At 41.1% G+C, this 12,767-nt stretch overlaps 1 protein-coding gene across 1 annotated transcript in view; it reads right to left on the bottom strand.

Annotated features, from left to right (window-relative positions):
- Nucleotides 1-12,767, bottom strand: part of ephb6 (eph receptor B6) — a 39,100-nt gene that overhangs the window by 7,539 nt on the left and 18,794 nt on the right. Inside the window, exons 6-13 of the mRNA XM_026999110.2 lie at nt 6,548-6,703; nt 6,016-6,287; nt 3,794-3,875; nt 2,534-2,658; nt 1,726-1,888; nt 1,296-1,410; nt 1,064-1,119; nt 653-769 (exon numbers count right to left, since the gene is read on the bottom strand). Of these exons, the coding sequence (XP_026854911.2) occupies nt 653-769; nt 1,064-1,119; nt 1,296-1,410; nt 1,726-1,888; nt 2,534-2,658; nt 3,794-3,875; nt 6,016-6,287; nt 6,548-6,703 (1,086 nt within the window). The remainder of the gene's footprint in view (nt 1-652; nt 770-1,063; nt 1,120-1,295; nt 1,411-1,725; nt 1,889-2,533; nt 2,659-3,793; nt 3,876-6,015; nt 6,288-6,547; nt 6,704-12,767) is intronic.

The following is a 12,767-nucleotide window of genomic DNA, read 5'->3' on the forward strand; positions in this document are numbered from 1 at the left end:
GAATGGCACTCGGCTGTAGATGGTTCTGGAGCTTTAGGAAAGCCAATTGTACAGCTTTGAAGGCAGCTCTAAAACATAATCTGCATTCTATTCCCCGGGGTCTCTAAGCAGTGGCCTTGTATTCCCTGCACACTTATCTTGTGATGTGGGTCAAGGGAATTGCAGTTAAATCCCTTTATCCGGAATGCCCCGCAATGTCACTGCGACATCACTGGACGAAAGAATACATTATGTGTTGCATTTTTTTTGCATGCGTTTGTTTCTCTTGACAGCTGGGCAGTTATGCCTAGACAGTTCATTTGTTTCCTAATGTGGCTAGCAAGCTACTGAATTGTATCTATGTAACACTGATCCTATATTTTGCATATAAAACAAATATTTGGTTGATGTTGGCTAAACAGCTTGCTACATGAGGATAAATAGTATTAGCTGACCAGGCCAAAGTTAACAAGTTAAAATTCATTCTCTGGAATTCACTGGAATGCATTTATTGTCTAATATTTCAGTCTGAAGGTTTCACCCTATGAATATGAAGGCTTCTGAAGGCTCGCTCTCTCTCTCACACACACGCAGGTAATTTTTTTCTGATGTATACATTTCAAATAATATGAGCTGAACAAGAGGTCAAGTCCTCTCGGGTCAGTCTACTCACCAGCTCGGATGACTTCCTCAATCTTCAGTTGAGTGGGCTCAATTTCTCGGGCAAATTCTTTTACTGCCTCACTTGGGTCCTCATACATGGAGGGGTCTACGTAATACTTGGCCCCAGCTGAGCCAACACAGAGCACATGTTAATAATGTGACATCCGCATAATGATTCTGCAGCTCCATTGATATGTTGATGTGAAATATTTAAAGCAGCACCAGGAGCCGAGGAGTGTGCTGTGTGTGGAGGGAAGGGCCCAAGGCTTCACCGTCCACTGCCTGAGAGAAAACTCACTCTATAGACAACTCTCAGGGCCTGTTCGCCCCAATGGTGACTCTCTCTGTCATAGTGGCCGATGCACATGTTAGCCAGAGTGTATAACATGGTACAGCAGTACACACATGCTTGTATGCTCACCTCGGTTGCTAATATATCTTTGAAGTCTGTCACTGTATGGGCTCTCTCTTCTCTTGCTAATGAAAGAAAAACACAGTATGACATTATATTATTATAAGTAGATATTCATACCATTTCTATTTACTATTTAATGTACTATTGAAATGGTCTAATATTATTTAATTGTGCATTTCAAATGTTTTATACCAAGATTATACCATTAATGTTTAAGCATGTTAAGTTGTACTTTTACCTTCTGAAGACAAACACCACGACAACTGCTGCAACCACCAATAGAAACGCAGCTCCGCCCATCACTGACCCAACCATTAGCGGCAGGCGGTTCTGAATCTGCCTCGAATTCTCCTCTACAGGGACAGAATGAGTAAAAGGGGACACCTTGGCGTGCAGACCTCAAATACAGCCCTCAGCCACAGCCTCTGATGCAAACCCGGTCAACAGCCATCGCTTTGAAAATGAGAACATGTCAAACTTAGTGAGCTTGATACACAAAACATAGAGCTAAACCACGCCCTCATGTCGTAGCACTCCCAGTATCATAATGCATATAGCAGACTGGTCATTAACAGCAGTATATTAAAGAGAATTCTGAAGTATAGACTAACAGTGTGTAACTGTCCTTAGTGACAGACAGTTAGCACAGCAGTGGCGATGTGCCATACCCCTGGCCATGGTACTGAAGTAGATAGTATGGCTGTAAGGACCGAAGCCTCTCTCGTTGCGTGCGCGGATCTGGAAGGCGTAGATGGAGCCCGGGATCAGTGAGGTCACAGTCATGGTGTTGGTCTCGCTGAACACGCTTACTACACTGGTCTCTTCAGAGCCCTACACAGGGACAAAGCATGCCAGCTTCATTGTGCTTAATTAGCTTAATTTAGCCAGTTAGGCATAAAGGATAAAAACACATCATAAATGTGATGATCTTTTCAGGATTTTTGAAAGGGCAGAAGTCAGCATGATTGCAACACAGGTTTTGCGGTGATGTCTGGATGTACTGAATAAACTTAGTGGAATGGAGTTTGGCTCCTTATTCATGGCATACTGTGTTAAATGATTGATTGACAGAGCTTAAATCCGGCCCACTTGTGTCTGAGGGCAGACACGTCGTTCGCACATAGAGGAGGTTTGGATGATGCAGCAATACCGTTGCCTTTAAATCAGGCTGCATGGGGGATGGATTCAAGTACCAGCCGTGTAATTGCAGGGTAGTGATTCATATTCAAAGAGCTGCATATGGAAAAATCAGAAGCAGTCAAATGCTTGGCTGTTATCAGCATCTATTTTGGTTTGGCATTTTAATTTGGTTTTTGCATAATGTAACGATTCCGCACTGCGCTCCTGGATATCTGCTGTCCTACAGGTTGATCTCGACCGCTGTCAAGCACGTCTGACCAAGCCAAGCGTGCTGGGTTAGTTTGAAATCGCCTGCGGAGGTGCTGGAGCATTTGGTTTATTTGCGGTGCGGAAGACCTTGTCATAGTAGCGGAGCTGATATTCCAGGATGTCTCCGTTGGGCCGGTTCGGCTGAGGCCAGGACAGGGTGATGGAGTCTGAGGAACTGCTGAGCTGATGCAGCACGGGAACCTCAGAAGGTACTGAGAGAATCAGAGTGAAAGACAAATGAAGAAAGACAGGGCTGGACAGAGATGGAGAGAGACAGAACAACGGATAGGATACCTGTCCAGTTTTGTAGAGAGACAGATAAATAGACAGAGACGGATAAACAGACTGTCAGACAGATAAATAGACAGAGACAGATAAATAGACTGTCAGACAGATAAATAGACTGTCAGACAGATAAATAGACTGTCATCATAACTATAACCACATGAGGGCATCAACATAACTCACGTTAAATATATATCATTGAAAACAAAGGCAGAATTTATATATATATATATATATATATATATATATATATATATATATATATATATATATATAATATATATAAATTCTGCCTTTGTTTTCATAACACTAGAGGATTTTAAATAGTTTTAAAAGAACTCAGGGCAGCAGGATACACCAGTCTGTGGATGTTCAGATCAGATGGATTCAATAACAAAACACAACAGTGAATGTGAGACACTGTTTATGTTAGGCAGTTATACAGGTACTGTTGGAAGACCTGGATGTCCTTGCCCCCTGATCACCAGACAAGCTGTATGTCAGTCATGTGGACGAACGTGGACATTCAGCAGAGGGTTAAATGCTAAATAAAGTCACATGAAGTCAAAGGCAGAGAAAAATGAGAGAGAGAGAGAGAGAGAGAGAGAGAGAGAATCAGAGGGATCAGCACTGAAAGAAAATGGATTGTGAGAACAGGGTGGGGCAGTTAATGTTGCCTTTTCTTCCCAAACTAATTACCATCTACCCCTTTATCTTTCTCACCCTTTTTAACTTCCTTGACCATTATGTGAGTTGCCAGGAAATTGTGACCCAGAGAGAGAGAGAGAGAGAGAGAGAGAGAGAGAGAGAGAGAATATGGAAGGACACAAGAGTCTGTGCAAAGTCGCTGATAGTGGGTGACAGGCAGGCAGGCACCACTAACCAGAGATACACAGAGATACACATACACTTGCACACTGCAAACCAACATCCTGCAAAACACACCTATACCTCCGCACACATATCCAAACAAACATACACACCGTCACACACATGTCCAAACACACCTACTTTAATTACACAGAGCGGTTTTTGTAAGAATGAGGAGATAAGCTCTCTTACCTGACTGGCTGGTGGTGAAGTTGATGGTAGCAGACTGGGGTGGGAAGGGACTGAGGGCAGACACGTCATTCATCGCTTGAATCTGCCAGTCGAAACCGTTCACAAAGCACAAATCTTTCAAGAAAGTCTCCCATGTGCACTATAGCTCATTTCTGGCCTTCATATAGCATCATGTAGGGTTTTTGTTTTTTTTTGTTGTTGCTGACTTTTTTAATGAAAACATCCTTCAGTAATTCAGTTTTTATTTGTTCAGCTAAAACTAATCAAGAGCAAAGCTTAAACTCCAGTGCTGCAAATTACAAATATAAACACAAAAACAACTAACAAAACATAATGTGTGCATGCTATATATAAGAATAAAAAACTTAGAATACAGAACTGAAGTCAGTTGCATATCACATTACAGCAGGGTTTCTTTCATAAAATCTTCTGAGGCTACGGAATTTGAAGAAAAAGCCAGTCTTATACAGAAATGGAATAACCACTATATCTAATGGTCAAAAAAGAGATAACATATAGAAGGGCAATTTTTGCAAATAGACCTTGTGTATAAATATCCCACTGATGTGTTTTCTCCTTACACTCAGAGATGACTAGCGCACTTTCAGGTTCAGTTCACAGCCATGAGTGGGAAAGGGTCAGCTCTGAATGCGCTGGTGTAGGAAGAAGAGCTGCACTAAAGCGGACCATTTATTCTCCTTATATAACCTTTTGGCTTTTGGTAAATGGAATCCAGGTGCATTTACAATTGAAGTGCTCATGGGTAACTGGGTCACCTGACATGTATGATGTGGACGCTCATGGGTAATGTGGTGTCTCGTGGTCGCTGCTAATAGAGGTGACAGTGGGCCAGGTTTACATTACCCAGCCTTGCATTAGATATTATGCATTAGATGTACACCGTGTTTTGGTACTGGGCCCAGCAAACCAATTAGAAAAAATCCCATATGCATTCTGTTTAAATATCACACTTATATTTGTACCAAATATAATTTGTACGCATACAGCACTGAGCTTTTCTGTGCATTGTTATGTGATGGATGGCACTGGATATTGGACTCTAAAGGCATTTAGGGACATAATCTTTGTAAGTGTGTGCTAACACCCTGAGGTTCATATGAGTGGTGTAGCGTTATACAAAAGCTCCTTGCTAATACATAAAGGTGAGGTGATATGGAAAGGATATATATCTATGAGTGCCCCAAGTGTTTGAATTAGTTGTCAGTAAACGTCTTTGTTTACACCAGCACTTTAGCAGCACTTAAATTAAAAAAAGAAATCTTTGGTTGCATAAAATTCATAATATATGCACATATTATATGTATACATTATGAATATTATATATTTATTATATATTATTATGATTACATCTTAATGTTATTAACATTATATATAACAGGGACGACACTTCAGTGTCAGCACATGTCATATTAACTCACCAATTTTTTATCATATTTTATCAGTTTTATTTGTTTATCAGTTATTTGTTTGTACTCCTTAGGCTCTTTACACAACTAGTGTTAGCTACTATGTTAGCTACTATGTTACATCTAATTTTGTCGGTCAGTCAGAAAACCATAGCAAAGTTGTTCATCAGATGATCTACAGACGTTTCTAAACACAGCCATGACACTGACAAATAACAAAATGTGCAGTATATGATATTATGATTATATTATAAAAATTGATCTATGTAAGACTAGATAGAAAATTACAGATTACAGGTACAATTAAATCAGTCTGACAGTGTCAATTAAACAAAACACTTACATAAAACACAGTAAAACCAGGTTGTATCTGAATTCTAGAGGCTGTTCAGAATTGAAGGTTCTCATGGGCTCACTGGGTATAAAAACAAATACATTTTCTGGTGATGTCATTTTGTTATTGGATACTTTGCTGAAATTTTAAAATAGTTATTTTGTAGTCCTGTAAGAACCCCCTAGGTTAAATAATGGCTGCCCTTTTTGTAAACAGGTATTCCTTCTCTCAGTTCTATAGCTTGGGAAAATGGCCAGCTTCTTTGTGTATTATGTGCTTAGATCTAATAATATTTGGCAGGAGAAGTGGCTGGCTTGCTTGAGTCAATCTTCTACATAACATCAAAATGAGTAGAAAAAAGTAGAAAAATGAATGTGATAATTAAAGAGTGTTCTTTTCTCTGTTCATGAGCAATGTGGTCTTTGCTCCTGTGTGATTCGGATGTTTATGGGTTCACTTACCTGTATGACATAGGTGACTCTGGTGAGCAGGTTGCCGAGGGTAACCTTGGTCTGCCTCAGGCCGGTCTGAGAGGGCCCGTATGTGACCGTCTCGCCGCACCACGAGCAGACGCTGGAGGGGCTGTTTTTGGCGGCGGGGCAGATGCGGCACACCACGCCATACCACACCTCGCTCCTACCGCCCATGTCCTGTGGGGGCTTCCAGTACAGAGCCACCCCTCCTTTAGAGCTCTCATACTCCCACGACAGAGAGACAGGAGCAGAGGGGGGTCCTGGGGGATCCAGACACAGTACAGCACCCTTAACGCTTCCACCCTGCATTCCAGCTCCTACACAAGGCGCTAACCACAATAAAATTTAGGTCATTTTTAGCCTTGTTTCCAGCTCCACTATCAACATCACAATGTCATTTCCAAGCCTGATTGGCCATGATTGCTAGTCAGCGGCTACGTTGTTTGTTCAGTGATGTTATACCCTTGCTGTGTTGTCTGCACCGGTGCAGTCACCCTGTGGGTGCCCGTGGGCTGCTCACCCGTGCAGGCAGTGGTGCTGGCGTCACCTGGTGCCCGGTAGAACCCGCTACGGCACTCACACTCTTCAGAGGCCTCCAGACCCGTCCTGCTGTTAGCTGGGCACCTTATGCAGGGAGCCGAACCTGCGGAGGCCTTATAGGTGCCCACTGGACAGGCTGTGGGTGGAGGATGTGGTGGAGTTGGGGGGGTGGGGGGTGGAGCAGCACAGGGGTGAGGCAAAAAGTGGAAGGAGGTGGAAGTTAGGAGGAAGAATGACATGACGAGTTCAAAAGGCTCTGTATACAACATCAGCTCTAATCACACGTTGCCGTTAAAGGTGCAAAATCAGTGTGCAGGCCATCACGTCATGAAAGTGCCAATCTTATCAAGGTCAGTTGCTGAGTGATGCATTTTCATGGACAGCAAATGAAATGTTTTTCATTGCACACACCATTTCCACAAGTGTCAAACACACCCTGTGGACAGATTGCAGATTGATTAGGCAGTGAAGGTATATATTCTCTCCCCTGACTCCTCGTTGGGGGTTAAACGATTATTTGGCATCCACTTCAAAAACAATAGTGCAAATGAAAATGCATCTATGCAAAATAATTGAATATAGCCTATACTGTCTGGCCTGGGGTGTAATTACAGTGCAATGTTATAAAAAAAAAAAAAAAAAAAAAAAAAAATTATGAATATGTGCATTAATGTAATTTTAGAAGGATCTACTTCATAAAAACCTTTGCAGTACTTTTGCTAACAGTTGTTTGAACAGAAAAAAAAAACGGAAATTGTATAATTTAGTCAATAATAATAATAATTAAAAAAACCTTTTTTTCTGACCCTGAAAAATACCAGCTTTTAACTAGAGATCACCAGTGATCCAGGTGCGACCAGTGATCCAGTGATCCAGTGTTTTAGGTCTTCTATCACTCTAGATGTCAGCTGACCTTCTGACATACTATATGGTTTGCAAATACAAGCCACAGGGCATCACCAGTTCTCTTCAAGTGTATTTGCATCTACAATTTTACATTAAAAATGTTCTTTTTTACAGTAAAAATGTTTTACAGTAAAGATGTTCATACTTATGCTAAAATGACCAGATTATACCAGTGCAGTTCTGTGTATCAATATAAACAAAACCAAAATGAAAACAGATGCTGCTGTGGTTAAGGTTCACACTGCAACTAAAGAGAGTTTTAACACGCTGAGATGTAGTGACATGGTAATAGAGGCAGGAGCAGATACGTGCGTGAGGGTGTGGGGGTCCGTAAACCTTAACCTCCTCACACACCTCGGGCTTCGGCTGTATAGCGCTGTCTAACAACTAACACCGTTTCAAGCCTAACTTCGGTATTCAGTATTGTCTCTGCGTTGGGGTCTGTGTGTGTGCATGTATTTAAATGTGTGTGCATGTGTATGTGTCTTTGAGTGTGATGATGAAGGTGAAGGAGACTGAGGGAGAGATGGAGGAAAGAATGAGTGAGAGAGACAGAGAGAGAGAAGCAGCGAGATGCATTTTCCATCTGTCTTTTATGTTGTTTGATCTCATTATCCAACGTGTTCTACTGCAGCCGTGACAAAGGTGCTTCGCTTCAGGTACCAAACTTCCCAGGACCTCAGCACTCACCTCCCACGTCTTAACATAGCCTGCTCTTGTTCGCCGACACTATTCGCTGACACCCAGCATTAACCAATCACAGCTTTCCATGCACCCCTGTGCTCCTGCTCTCCTATCCCGTAATTCCATTCTGCTATAGACAGAATGCAGCCACACCAGGTGGTACCTGGAGGAAATGTTTCCTTTCTCCTCTTTGCTTATATGAGGCAGTGCTTAGAGAAGCGAATGAGACAATGTGAAAACAAGAAGATGAATTAAAAGATGATGCTTGGTCTTCTTCCTGTTTGCTCCGATACTTGTGATGGAAGAGGTCAACAAATGCTTTACATGAGTTTAAGTTTAAATAACTTGATTTTGCACTATTCAACGTGGCATCTCAGGGCAAGCAAGTGCAATCAAGTGCTGGGCATACTCCGAGTAAAGTCTGAGTATAGTCTGAGTAAAGCTGTTTTAAAGCAGTTGTAGTCTGTGTTTGTGTTTGTGTTTGAAAGAAGCAAACATCAGAGAAGCAGAGAGGGAGTAATGACAAGGAAAGTTTGGTTTTCCATGGGAAGGAAACAGAAATGGGAGAAAGTTGACATTTCAAAGAGAAAAAAAATTGTAATTCTTAAAGACTGAAAAGGAGTAATTCATAGATGCAGATCAAGAGAAACAAAGGGGCAAACAGGCAGAGAGGGAGAGAGTGAAGGAGAGCAAGAGATGGAAATAGAGAGAGCGAGAGAGAGAGAGAGAGTGAACGAGAGAGAGAGAGAGAGAGAGAGAGAGAGAGAGAGAGATTGAGAGAGATGCCAGTGGAGTGTATAATTTGCCGATGACATCGTACATGGTATTTAGATCGCTGACCCAATTTCTCTCTCTCTCTCTCTCTCTCTCTCTCTCTTTCTTTCTTTCTCTCTCTCTCTCTCTCGCTCTCTCTCTCTCTCTCTCTCTCTCTCTCTCTCTCTCTCTCTCTCTCTCTCTCACACACACACACACACACACACACACACACACACACACAATGGCTCAGATCACACAAACACTCTAACATACATGCTCACACACTGTGGCTCAGATAGAGCCTCCAGAAACAAGCAGTACAGAAAAACACAAACTGACACTCAAATGCACTTGTACAGACAGTGAAAATAAAAACCCATTCTTTTTATTCTCATTCTCTTGCTCTCACTGTAGTATATATATATATATATATATATATATATATATATATATATATATATATATATATATATATATATATATAAAATCCTGACATTCCACTGGCAATGAATATAAAACCCTTTGGGTGTGGCTGGAACCTCTCACACTAACAGAACAGGAGGGTCCTGGATCAATCCTCTTCCTGTGGCAGCCAGTGACTCTATAGTAACAACAAACCCTCAAGAAGCGGTTTGGAGAGAAGAGGGGTTAATTGTTGGGTGAAGGCTAATGGAGGGATGGGGGGCACCACTCTGCCTAAACTACACAACAGATCCTCTTTGAAGTCAATACAAACATCCAAAGCTCCAAATTAAACATTAAAGAAATTTGGGTTATACAGTAACTGACTGACTATACTGACTGACTGTGCAAAAGGCTATTGCACACAGGTAAAGGACTGTTAGCACTGAATGCTACCAAGCCAGGGCTTGTCAAACAAGCAGCAGAGATCAGCCTTAAGAGACATATTGCTGCTAAATTCGCACTGAGAAATATTTTCTGTGAGTGTTTTATAATGTTTTTATAGAAACATACTACAACCCAACATGTGTCCTTTACTTTGGACCTGTTCATGGAACACCCTAGAGTTGAAAATCATTTCAACTAATTCAATGGATAACTTCATCCTTTTGCTTACAACTGACAACTGTCAATGCCTTAGTAAGATGGTTTACTAACCATCCTGCAGTTGCAGAATAGCTTTTAAACGTTGATCTTCTTCACCAACCTATCAAAGTTTATGAATACGAATCATTATGTCAAAGTATTCAAGAAATTGTTCCCAAGGCAACAAATGTTCATTAAATGTAAACAAAGACATATGGATGGCTTCAGGCAGACTCTACAGAAGGTCTTTTGAATAGGGTTGAGCAGGTGTAATTGTTTCATGCTACGGGCTCTTTAAGGTCCCATTGGGAAGCAACCTTTTGGAATTTTGTATAGGGCCTTGGTGCTCAAATATGCCATCATTAGCTGCTCACTCATCCATGTCAGGAAACAACATCCGATTCCAGTCAGCATTGCTATCCAGGCTGGGTTCATGTGTCACCACATCCGTGCATTCCTTAACAATTAAATGAGTGTTACTTTTCAACTTGCTTTCACCACCTTTTGGGGATCCCAGAAGCATGTGTGAGAAGCCAGCCAGCCATCTTCTCATTCGCTGGGGTTTAATGCGCTGTTTGCCCATTACTAGCTGCTCCAACACATCCCGCCCACCCTGGTTAGACTGCGATGGCTGGCCTCCAGGGCTTAGGACTGCACTGCTTCAGGATGGAGAACCAAAGCTTTAGAGCTTTCCATAGCAGAGGCAAACAGACCATTTTTTTCTATTCCAAACAGAATTATTGGCTGTGAATGGACAATTGTATCTTTAACAAACTGTGATTTTTTTTATTTTATTTTTTTTGGTGAGCACTGTTTAGATTATTGAGAATTACATTTGCTTACCTGCAAAAGCCTGTGACAAAATCCTCAGTTTATGTCTTAAAAGTAAATGTTTATCTTAAAGAACATGTCAGTGCCTTCAGAATGACAAGTTCTTGTGTCATTGTTTATGAACAAGATAGCCAAAATACTTAGCCATGTTGACAATAGAACAGGGTACTCTGTAAGTATTTTCTGATGCCTACTAGAACAGGGTACTCTGTAAGTATTTTCTGATGCCTACTAGAACAGGGTACTCTGTAAGTATTTTCTGATGCCTACTAGAACAGGGTACTCTAAGTATTTTCTGATGCCTACTAGAACAGGGTACTCTGTGTTTTCTGATGACTACAGTTTTGATGACAGTGAATGAAAATGCACAAGGCTACACTTTTCTGTGTTGCATATATCAATTTCAGCAGTGCAGTTAGACATTATTATATGTAGGAGATTGATTGCAAGAGATCAGATAGGATTCACATTTATGCTTTTACTATTTGTACTCTAATCTGTGGACAGCATGTCATAGCGATACATAAACGACAAGGCTGTTGTACATAGAGGTGGGTAGGAACACGCTATATTTACTTTGTTACATTTACTTAAGTAAGTTTTTGAACAAATCGTATTTTTAAGAGTACAATCTTTTTAAAAGATGGTACTTTACATTCCTACTCAGTGTCACAGCTGGGCTCGGCTAGTGTCCCTGTCTTAATGGTTTCCCTGTCTCATGTCATTGGTTCATTTTCTCCAATCTCGTTTCAGTCCTTGTTTTGGTTTTCACCTCATTTGTATCACCTGTGCATTTCCCAGCTCCTGTTGTGGTTGCTAATGTCAATCCCTTTGTCTATATCTGCTTCATTTGCTGTGCCCTTGACTGTATCTGTTCCAGTGCCAATGTCTGTCTATGTTCCCGTCCCTGTGTCATTTCTGCAATCCCTAATTCATTCTATTTTGCCACGTGCTGTCCAGTCCCTCCTTGTACAGAGTCCTGTCCCGTTGTTTGCGTTGTTTCCCAGTTCTCCGTTTAGGTCCCCTGAGTCTCGTCCTGTGGCATCTCCAGTTCTGGTTCTTGGTGTTACCCGTGATTTCACCATCATTCTCAGTTCCTGTTCTGTTTTCTGTGCCTGTACATGTCTAGTCTGGTTTCTGTTCCCTGGTTCTTGCTTTTCTGTTTTGCACGTTGGGAGCCACGTGTTAAAGGGGGGTTCTGCCTTGTTCACCCCTCCCTAGCGTCACGGTTACCACGGCAATGCAACCCATTTGTTTACTTCCTTGTTTTGGTTTCTTTGGGTTCTGCTGCCTGCTTCGTATCTCCACCTGTTAATACAATCACCTGTGTCTTTTCAATCACCTGTGACAATTTTCTATATTCATATTTCCTTCGACCACATACACATGCAGTTATTAGCTAGACAATGTAGGATATCTAACAAGGCAGCCCGTCTGACTGAACGGTCGCATAATTGCAATGTAAATATAATGAAAAGTAAAATGTCTAGTAAGTGACCTGGGGCAAGAGATCAGAAAATTCCCAGAAATTGTATTAATCACAAAGTGGTTACCAAATTCAATGTGATGCTTGTGACTTATGTTATATGCTCAATATTTAGCCGATATGAAAAACCTCATATAGCTTAAACAAAACACATCAACTAAGTAAGATAAAGTCCCAGACCAAAGAAAAACAGCTGTTTATAAAGTATTTTTGCATGCTGAATCCAAATATTTCATGGTCTATCAACCATAATTTTAAAATATTTTTTTATACTTATATTTTTTTATATTATATTTGTGCCTACATGTATGGCATTTAGCAGACGGGATCAACCAAAGTGCTTTTAGCTGTCTACTTAGGACAAATAGTTTAAAACAAATTATGCTAAAATATCATTATGTATAGTAGGTCTATGGAAAATCAGTACCAAGGAAGGTGGAGCCCCTCTATGTTGGCAGACTATTACTGGACACTGAAGAGGGTTGTTCTT

The sequence above is a fragment of the Electrophorus electricus genome, chromosome 10 (assembly GCF_013358815.1).
Source record: "Electrophorus electricus isolate fEleEle1 chromosome 10, fEleEle1.pri, whole genome shotgun sequence".
NCBI classification, from domain to species: domain Eukaryota; kingdom Metazoa; phylum Chordata; class Actinopteri; order Gymnotiformes; family Gymnotidae; genus Electrophorus; species Electrophorus electricus.